We start from the raw sequence: 10855 nt of genomic DNA, 5'->3' as shown, positions 1-10855 counted from the left end.
CCCCTCTTCCCTCCCGCACACTTCCATCTTTCATTCTCTCTGTGTCCCAAAGCGTAGAGGTGCAGGAAACTTGTATGCAAACCAGGCCCGCTGTGAAACCACAGCTTTCAGCTTTGAGCTTGGCCTGGGGGGGGGGGGGGGGCCCCACAGGTTTTCCTCTGTCCTTAAGGCCACAGAGCCTGGCAGAGCCATGCCATGCACTTTCCCGCTGTTCCTTTCCCCCTCACAAGTGACCATCAGCAGAGTGTGTGCCACCCTTGTTGGGTCCCCTGTCTTTGTCTCTGGTCCTTTTTCTCTATTGCATCCTCAGGGTTTTGAACTCAAGCCTCACGCCGGCTAGGCGGCAGCCACTCTGTCACTTGAACCAATCTTTCCTCTCCCCCCTCTCCTGAAATAATAATAATGGTGACTCCAGCTCAAGCAATTATCCGCTCTCTTTTCCTCCCCCCCCCAGGGGTATAGGGATTGAAAATCATGGTCTGGACCCTTGCTCAGCTTGTTTGTTCCCTGGTGCTCCACCCACTGAACCATGCCTCCCACTCAGTCCCTAGTCCTCTAACTCCAGGGCATACCCAAGAATTCCCCTTTCTCTTCCTGATCTCAGCCAATGCTGAGCACCTTTGGAAGAAGCCCAGCAAATGAAGAGGCACCTGCCAGGCCGTGGACAAGGCCCTGAGCGTTGGCACTGCTCAGCTGGGCAGAGGTCACTCGGGGTGTCATACGCTTGGCTCCTAGGCCCCATTGGAGGTTCCTGGCCAAGGCAGGAGATGTCTGCCCTGTCTGCTGGCTTCCTGAGTGCTTCGGTTTTGGCTAGCCAACCCAGCTTCTCAGCCTGCTTTGTAGACTTGCACACGGGCCAGATGGGAGCAGCCGGCAGCCCAAAGTAGGCAAGTGGAGAAACACCCTGTCTTATCCACGACTGTTCTCTTCCAGCCTCCACACACACACACACACACACACACACACACACACACACACACACACACACACACACACACCATTCCCTGGCTGTCACCTCTAGCCATGGAGATGGGGTTGTGCGGTGGTACCAGTACAATCCTCCCCCAGTCATTAGTTTTCCTGCCTGTTCTCTGTTGTTGTTGTTGAATGTCTGTACTTGAATAACTGTGAGAACTCTCCCTTCTTCTGCACACATTTGCTGGGGCAGCTGTTCCTTAAGAAGGCTCTGAGGTAGGCACAGTTACGCCTGCCTGCCATCCTGGCTACTTGGGAGAACTGCAGTTTGAGGCCAGCGTGGGCACCATGTTCCTGACACCTCCCATTTCTACAAACGAGCCAGGCGGGAAGGTGCACGTCTGTGATCACAGACACCCGGGAGGCACAGGAGGAGGAGGATTGTAGGCCAAGGCTGGCTCAAAGGGAGAAATGAAAAAGGAAGAGCCTAAAATAAGTAACACAAAAAGGACTGAGAGCATGGTTGACGTGGCAGAGTGTCTGCCTAGCACGTCAAGTTCAAAGCCCAGTAACTGCCAAGAAAAAAAAAGGAGAAAGTTGGACCAAAGGGATGATTTTTTTTTTCCTAATTATTTTCTTGGGTCTTGAACTCAGGGCCTGGGTGCTGTCCCTGATTACTCAAGGCTTTACTACGTTGAGCCACAGCTCCATTTCTGGTTTTCTGGTGGTTCCTTGGAAATAAGAGTCTTACTGACTTTCCTGCCTGGACTGGCTTTGAACCAGGATCCTCAGATCTCAGTCTCCTGAGTAGTTAGGATTACAGGCGTGAGCCACTAGTGCCCAGCTAATTATTGACTTTCTAAAACACATAAAGGTGAAAGAAAAAAAAAAAAAAAGGTTTCAAATGTGGCCAGGGACCTTGGCTCTAGCATTTCAGGATCTGAATTTAATAGCTTCTCCTTTTTGCCAAGGAAATCGATTTATATTTCCTTCATAGGGTGTTTTTGGAATCTACCAGCATTTTGGGTATCCTGAGCTTGTCTATTTTCCATAAATAGGAAGGTCCCTATTTAGATCAAAGTTTCAAATTGTCACCTGCGGAATGTACACATCTATAAAAAGCATTCCCAGTCTTTGCTTCCTGGGCTTTTTAAACCCTGAGACTTAATCTTTCTTTCTCCTTTCTCTCAAAGGAGTTTTCTTTATAGATGTATTTAGCAGAAGCACTCGTTTTTCTTTTTGGATCATGTAACATGGATAAGAATCAAATGGTATAATTAGCGCCTCAAGTTAATTCAGGAAAGTCATCAGTTGATTTGAGCTTCAGCTGATGTAGTTTTTGGAGAGAGCATGAAGTCATTGCTAAATTAATCGCCGCCCATCAACAGCCTTTCACCCTTGGATTAAGGTATTTGTGCCCACGGTCTCTATAAGCCATGATTTCAGTTCCACTCTCCAAACTGCACTAAGAGACTGGAGGTGGAAGTATTAGCTTTCAATCCTTTACTAAAGCTTTTGGTCAGTCAAATTCAAGGCCTGGAACAGTGGTTCATGCCTGTAATCCCAGCTACTTGGGAGATACAGAGATAGGAGCATAGGAGTTTGAAGCTGATCCAGAGAATAAAAGTCAGTGCTCATCTTGAATCCCTAGCTCCTCAGGAGGCTGCCATAGGAGTATCAAGGTTCAAAGCCAACCCAGGCAGAAAAGTCCTTGAAGCTCTTACCTCCAATTAACCAGCAGAAAGCGAGGCTCCGAGGTGTGGCTCAGGTGGTAGAGTGCCAACTGAGCAGTCAAACTAACAGAGGCATCAGGGCCTGAGTTCAAAATTCCAATCACACATCACACATCACACATCACACACACACACACACACACACACACACACACACACACACACACACACACACACACACACACACACACACACACACACACACACACACACACACACACACACACACACACACACACAGTCTGATCCAGATTAAAGATCTGTCCTGCTTTTACAGGTCATTCTCTTGGAGGTTTCTTGTTTTCCATATTATACCTGAGCTGTACACTGTCTTTCTACCCATTCATGGTAGGATAGCTTCAGGCAATTCTATATAATTCTATAATCCTAGCAACTCTGGAGGCTGAGATTGGAGGATCACAGTTCAAAGCCAGCCTGGGCAGGAAAATCTGTGAGACTCTTCTGTCTAAAGAACCACCCAAAAAAGCCAGAAGTGGAGCTTGTGGCTCAAGTGGGAGAGGGCTAGCGTTGAGTGAATGAAAAGCTCAGGGACAGCGCACAGGCCTTGAATTCAAGCCCCAGAACTGGCATTAAATCAATCAATCAAAACAAATCCAGAGAAAGATAGAGCCACGTGCAGTGGCAGGATTTCTCCCCCACGCCCAGAAGCATAAATGGATACAAAATTTAAACGCTGCCAATGGCTCGTGTCAAGATTCTTCTCATGGAGTCATATTTTCAGAAGGCTTAAGATTTCCAGCCAGTGTCCAATAGCAATATTTCTACACGAACGCGTAGCTATAACCTGGTCTGGGCTGAGTCAAAGTCTTGGAATTGCTGGCATGCATTTCTCCTCATTTCCAGTAACATTTAGAGATGGAGCCTTTTGGAACCCAGTGTATTTTTCCAAGTCAGGGAAAGAAAATGCCATTATTTTCCTTCTTGGAGTTTCAAGACATAAATTTCCCCACTGCGGGACAAAGCAATGATATTTGAAAACTCCATCCTCTCTGATCTCCCCGGCCTGGAGTCCACATAGCCACCCAGGAGCCATGGGAACCGCCCAGAAGTTGGCCAGGGCTAGGTGTGGGTCTGGTTTGTTGGTCTCCTTCTGTTTTACTCATCCCGTATTTACTGTGGGATGCCTCTAGCTTACCCTTTAATGTTCCCGCCCACCCTCCATGGATTCATGTGTATCACAGAAATAATGATAATACCCAGGTTCTGGTGGCTCATGCCTGTAATCCCAGCTGAGATTTGAAGGATCAAGGTTTGATACTGGGCAGAAAAGTCTCTGAGACTCCACTACCAATTAACCAACAAAATGTCAGACTGGAGATGGTGGCTTGAGTGGTAGAATGCCAGCTATGAGTAAGCAAGCTAAATAAGAGCCAATAGCCTGGAGTTCAAGCCCTGGTATTAGGAACCCCTCCTCCCCCCCCCCCCAAAAAAAAAAAGAAGTACTCAGATTTCTAATGAGTCACAGGCAATTTGAATTCTTTTCAAAGGGACCTGCCTGGGGTCCATTTTTCTTCCTGGCTTTTGGCATCTTGTGAGATTCCATAGCTGTCCAAGAGGTCTCAAATGTCCATTGAAAAACCTCACAATCGTCGAAAGAAATCTCTAGGCTTTCTGGTAGCCCATAATTCAGGACTTATGGCAGTGCACTGCCAATTGTTGTTTGGGGGGGGGGGGTGTCTTAGAAGGTAGTCCCGGATGGCAGATACACACCATAGCACCCACAAGTGAGGGTGTGGGGGTGTGGCTCAAATGGTTAAGCACCAGCCATGAGCAAGTAAACTGGGTGAGCAGAAGGCTGCCAAAAAAACAAATTTTAAATTAGCTAAAGGCACAATATGAATATTTATTATTACCTTGATGTGCAATAGTGCTCATTCAATTGCAACTTTGCATGACTTTTTACATTTTATACTTGAATAGTGTCTGTAATCTGAGGTGGTTTCGTGGTGACGTTCACATCTATGCTTAGAACTCACTTTGAATAGTTTCACCCCCTCCACCGATCTTAGGACACAAGTTGCTGCAAGTTTGAAGTATCATCTTGCCAGCTGGGCTGAGCCAGTTCTCATCCATTGGCACGAGGGTCTCAAGCGTTTGTGCAAAGCCTATAATCCCCCCTTTATCAGGCCAGGTGGGCCACCTGGGCTGTGTGCTTCTGGGGGCTCAAAGACCTCATTCATTCATTCTTGACAGGTCACTTGACGGTGTTCTTCGCTCACTCATTACACAGGATCTCCCTCTAGTGGCAGTGATGGAGATTGCATAACTTAGCATGTTGGCCAGTGATCCTCTCATAGGAAATGCCAGGAACCCTCCTCACACACTTCCCCAGAAGTTGCAACAGTTTAGTGCAGTAGTCGCCCCCACTCTTCTCCCCCCCCCCCAAAAAAAAATACTGGTACACAGCCAGCCCAGCTGAGGAGTGGCTGTCATGTCATCCAGCCCTATACAGGGACTCCCAGAAGACACAAGAAGAGTGTCAGGCGTGGCCTGGCTCAGAGAGGCAGGGTACCCAGGAGAGAACAGATTTCGAGCCCGCAGCCCCTCTCCGCAGTCAATGGGAACCCAATTCTGGTACAATCGGTGGAGCTCTTGCCACCTGCATCAAACCAGTCTGTGGCTGTCCCCCTCGGCCCACCCCACTCTGTCTAAAGCTCCTGGGGTTTCTCTTCATGCCCAGCTTCACAGTGCTTAAACCATCTCTTCCCCTCTTCATTGAACCAAGAGATAGAAGTGACCAGATTGGCCCTTTATGGGTCCAATTCCAGCTTTGGGGTGATGATGAATCTCATGGACTTTTCCTAGTAAGGATTACAGCCGCGAGCCACTGTGTATGCTCCAGAATTTATCATATGGGGTTGTTTTCTTAATTTTTTGAATTTTCTGATCTTTTCTCTTGAACTTCTCATGTTTAGAAATATAGCTGTTCTATTATCTGTATATTGTCTTATAGAACTGGCTTGTTAATAGCTTTTGTTGGGCTTTTTTTTTTTTTTAACCAGTGGTGTCTTTGCAGAAGCATTTCCTGCCTGTATTCGTTTTCTCCCTTCTTCACTCTGGAGGCCTTTTGTTTGCTTCATGTCTAGCCCCAGCCACTTTCTACCATAGCACTGGAACAAAAGGGGTTCCATCTCCAGCTCTGTCTGAGGGAGCTGGAGAAGCGGCAGGGGGAGTTGACCATGTGGTCTCTGGGAGCTGGAGCCATACTGGACAGGGACTTGGTGAGACATATGGTTTTGATCTTGGAAATGCTGGTAAGAGGATGGTCAGGTGGAAGGTGAACTGTCTGAGGCTGAGCTACAGCGATGGCCCAGGGTCTTGAACAGGTGCAGCAGGAAGGAGGCGGGGGAAGATGGAAGACAGTGCGGGGAATGTGGCCATGACTCAGGGTTTCCATCGCAGAGGTGCATTTCCTCGTCTGCCCACTGAGTGTCGCCCTCTCCCCCTCCCAGCAGGACACCTTCAGTACCAGAGCCTCTCTGCTCTCAGACCCACCCACCCAGTCCTTCTAGCTGGGAAGTCACATGACTTCTGGTAGCCCCAGCTAATTCTCCTTCACCAAACATTGACGTGCTCCTGATATATAGGGGATTAATCATACCAGCGGGCACTCTTCTGCCTGAGAAGGACAGAAGTGATGTCATAATCCACAGGGTATACTACCCCCAGAGGTATGGGAGCTGGAGAAGACTTGGGGTTTGCTCCCTTCCGGGGGGACTGAGAGTGGGGGGCAGAGCCTGGGCTGCAGAGTCCCCCACTCTTTGCTGGAGCTAGTGCTTCTAACTTTCCACTTGACCTCAATTCATCCATCAGCCCCCAAGGAGCACTTGGCATTACAGGATTCTAGACGTACTGAGCTGTGGTTTCTTGTTCATCCCAGAACAAAGAACTGAGGAAGATTCCTTTCTACTTGTGACCGGCGCTCCACATCAACTGCCAGCCCAACCCCTTTTTGAAGCCATCTTTATTTTTGTCCGTTGTGGGGCCTGAACTCTGGGCCTGGGCGCTGTCCCTCAGCTCTTCAGCTCAAGGCAAGCGCTCTACCACTTGAGCACCACTTCCAGTTTTCTGGTGGCTAACTGGGGATCAGAGTCTCACAGACTTTCCTGCCTGTGGCCTTGAACTGCGATCCTCAGATCTCAGCCTCCTGAGTAGCTAGGATTACAGGTGTGAGCCACCAGCACTGACTCTTATCGACAATTAACCACCAGGAAACTAGACGTGGCACTGTGGCTCAAAGTGGTAAAGCACTGGCCTTGAGCAAAAATGCTCAGCTGAGTTGAAGTCCCATGATTGACACAAAAAAGTTTGAGAGCATCCTGGGCTTCTAAGGGCAAAAGTAGATTTGAACTTCATGAGGACACGGCTGTAACCCGCCACAGGATTAAGGCCCATCTCTCATCTGCTTTGTTTTCTCTCTGCAGTGTTCGGAGACAGACGACCAGTCGGCCTACCCCAGCAGGGGGCAGACCCAAGCCCCAGCCCAAGCCCAAACCTCAGGTGCCCCAGTGCAAGGCTTTGTATGCCTACGACGCTCAGGATACGGATGAGCTCAGCTTCAATGCCAACGACGTCATTGACATTATCAAAGAAGGTAAGCGCAAGGCCAGGGCAGCCTCTCCAGCCTTTTGTCTTCATGGTGGCAAAATGGCTGCAGAGGTCCAGGCCATCATAGCAACTATTGCTGAACTCTTTATCTGGCATTTCCTTAGACAACAGATACAAGTTTCAAGTCAACAGATCATCATAAAAATTGTAAAGATGTACTCAACATGAAGGTGGACGAGGTTTCTCAGGCATGTGAGGTTAGGAGTACATCTTGACCAAAATATCACGACTTTCCCCTCCCATTTTTCTTAGCCCATCCTTTCCCTCAAGTGACATGGCTGTTTTCACGTGTGGAACTTGAATATCATGGCTGTATTCACCCACCGTTCCCTCTTCTCCCCCACAAACGTGTGGTTTTTGGCTTTCTGTTAGTTGCTCAGAGGAGTTAAATCACTGGAATCCTCCCTACGTGTAGCATGCTTTAGCCAACTTGTTGGTGTATAATGCATAGGATGATCCCCTATCTTTTCTCATTTAGAACTTTGAACTCACTTCCACAAATGAGAGAAAAGACGTACCATTTGTCTCACTGAGCCTGATTTATGTCACTTAATTTTTCTAGGCCCATCCATTTCCATGCAAATCACAGACTTATGTGATTTATATACATTTCCTTAATCCATTCATCCATGGTAGGGAATCTGGATAGTTGGCTATGGTGTAGGACTTTTTCTGCCCAGGCTGGTTTTGAACTGCAATCCACAAGTCTCAGCCTGGCTAGGATTATAGATGTGAACCATTTGGACACCCAGCTTGAACACGTCTTGTCAGTTGTGGGGCTTGAACTCTAGGCCTGGGTGCTGTCCCTCAGCTCTTCAGCTCAAGGCTAGCGCTCTACCACTTGAGCCACAGCGCCACTTCCAGCCTTTTCAGCTTATGCGGTGCTGAGGAATCGAACCCAGGGCCTCATGCATGTGAGGCAAGCACTCTACCACTGAGCCACCTTCCCAGACCCTGGATACAAGTCTTGTGTCATTCTGATTGGCTAAAGCCACCCATCTCTGAACTCATCTCTGCAGCAAGAGTTAGACCTGTCAGGGATTGCCCTAAGAAAGTGAACGTGAGGTTTACACCCCCCCCCCCCATTCTTATAGCTTCCTCATAATGGAAGGAGGCGGTGCCAGGAAGGAAATCTATGATGTGGTTCGTGGGCTTGGTTGGCTAAGTGCTTTATTAGCTATTTTGAGAAAAAGCAGTGACTCCTGATCCTAGCTACCTAAGAGGCAGAGATCAGGAAGACTGCAGCCATCCTGCGACCACAATCCTCCTTGCCTAGCCCTCCCCAAAGTATTCCTTTTTTTTTCAATTTGCTTAGAAATAAGTTTTATGACCATCAATATGGTTTTTATCAAAAGCTAAGTGCTAAACCTTAAAACTGTGGCATGGGTGCACACAGAGACCGTTGCATTTTCATTCAAATGGCAAAGGACAATTTTGTGTGTGCCAAGCTTGGGGCTTGAACTCTTGAGCCTGGGCTGACTTGGAACCATGATCCTGCGATCTCAGCCTCCAGGGTAGTGGAGCTACTGCTGCCCAGCCACACAATTGTATCTTTAGCTTATACACAAAGCCTCAAAAAGTAACCAAGGATGGTAGTGCATGCCTGCAGTCTCAACATTCAGAATGAGGCAGGAGATTGTCAGTTCAGGGCTAGCCTGGGTCACATAGAAAAGCCCTATCTTACTAGCTGTCCCTGGCAGACTACACCTGCATTAGAGGGATCCCAGGCAGCACCCCAAAGGCAGATCTGAGTACTGGTGTTTTTGTGTCTGCCATGGTGATAGGCTCTCCTTGCAAAGTTCTTTTCTATTTGTCGGTTGTGGGGCTTGAACTCCGGGCCTGGGCGCTGTCCCTCAGCTCTTCAGCTCAAGGCTAGCGCTCTATCACTTGAACCACAGCGCCACTTCCGGTTTTCTGGTTCATTGAAGAGTCTCACTGACTTTCCTGCCTGGGCTGGCTTTGAACCGTGATCCTCAGATCTCAGCCTCCTGAGTAGCTTAGGATTACAGGCGTGAGCCACCAGCACCCGGCTTCAAAGAACTTTTCTAATAACCAAACCTAGAAGGGAATAAGAAAGGTGTCTGGGGCGTAGAGCAGAGCGTGCGTGGCTCACCTGTGTGCACCTTCTCCCCCGCAGATCCTTCTGGCTGGTGGACCGGCCGACTGCGTGGCAAACAAGGCCTGTTCCCCAACAACTACGTGACCAAGATCTGAGGCACCCAGAGACTCCAGCAAGAGACAGAGGTGCTCTAGACGCAGACTTGAGAGCATTTGGTGGGGGGGACTCTCCCCACCCCAACTCTTCTGATCCACAGTGAGCAATTACTTACTTCTCCAAGGCCTGGAACCATTCTACCACCTTCCCCTAAGAAGACATGGAGAACTGTGGCTTCCGGAATAGGGAGCTGTCACTTGTAAGTGACCCAAAAAGATTAAAAGCAGCCTGGTTGTAGGAACCAGCAGGGCAAAGCAGCACAAGGTTTCCTAAGATTTATTTATTGTATTTAAACCCGGTGAATGGGAAGAGAGGGAAGGCTCTCTGACCAGTGCCTGGAGTTGAAGAGCACATTTCTTTCCTCCTTTTCATTTCCCTCCCCTCCCACCCACCCCCCACCCACCCACCCAATAACATTCCTATCTGCATCTTCCCTCAGGGAGGGCTGGGTGAGAATGGACACTCACCACCTCAAGGTCAAGGGTAGGCTGGCTTACCTGTGCCAGGGGGCGGGGCTGGGAGCCTTGCTTTATCTCTGGGTCTTCGATTGGAATTTGGCTGGCCCATGTTGGTTTCTGCGTGTCTGTGTGTCATGCTGTACTTCTATTACAAGAAGGATCTTTCTTTGCTCAAGCTGTACATTTATAAAAAGATTATACTGTATGTGTGTGTATATATATAAATATAAGAAAATCAGATGATAGAAACGTGTATGAATGTATTCACTATTCCACTGTACTCATTCCCAAAGGTAAGGTTTCATGCCAGATCTCCCACCCAGGTACTTACTGAAACCCCCACTGCTTTCCAGCTCAGTCCCAACAGACCCTTTCCCTGGGAGGTCTTTCTTTTTTCCCTAGGACCACCCCCTACCTCCTAAATGAATAAAGAAATCAATGACCATCCAATTCTGCCCTCTTGTTTGTTGTGGGTGATAACTGTGTCCTTCCACAAGGCATATATTCCTCACTTGGCTGGGAAGGTGGCTCAGTGGTAGAGCGCTTGCCTCGCATGCATGAGGCCCTGGGTTCGATTCCTCAGCACCACATAAGCAGAAAAGGCCAGAAGTGGCGCTGTGGCTCAAGTGGTAGGGCGCTCGCCTTGAGCTGAAGAGCTGAGGGGCAGCACCCAGGCCCAGAGTTCAAGCTCTGGGAGAAAAGCAGGAAAGATGTTTTGAGGCTTACAGTTTCAAAGGTTTGGAGCTGGAGGCATCAACAGCACACCAGGGCGGAAGCAGATGACAGAGCAAAGCTGCTCACCTCCTGGTGGCTGGGGAGGTTTTTATAGACAGACAGGAAAAAAAAAATACCACCACAAATGACCTAACTTCCTCCTAAAGGTGCCACAGATTAGAAGCCAAGCC

At 48.6% G+C, this 10855-nt stretch overlaps 1 protein-coding gene across 1 annotated transcript in view; it reads left to right on the top strand.

The window, feature by feature from the left end:
- Nucleotides 1–10400, top strand: part of Myo1e (myosin IE) — a 139447-nt gene extending 129047 nt beyond the window's left edge. The window contains exons 27-28 of the mRNA XM_042687737.1: nt 7094–7263; nt 9415–10400. Of these exons, the coding sequence (XP_042543671.1) occupies nt 7094–7263; nt 9415–9491 (247 nt within the window). The 3' untranslated portion in view covers nt 9492–10400. The remainder of the gene's footprint in view (nt 1–7093; nt 7264–9414) is intronic.
- Nucleotides 10401–10855: the final 455 nt, after the last annotated feature.

This window comes from Dipodomys spectabilis, unplaced genomic scaffold (genome assembly GCF_019054845.1).
Source record: "Dipodomys spectabilis isolate Male_0828 unplaced genomic scaffold, ASM1905484v1 ptg000108l, whole genome shotgun sequence".
NCBI classification, from domain to species: Eukaryota; Metazoa; Chordata; class Mammalia; order Rodentia; family Heteromyidae; genus Dipodomys; species Dipodomys spectabilis.
This window is presented reverse-complemented; position numbering and strand designations above follow the sequence as displayed.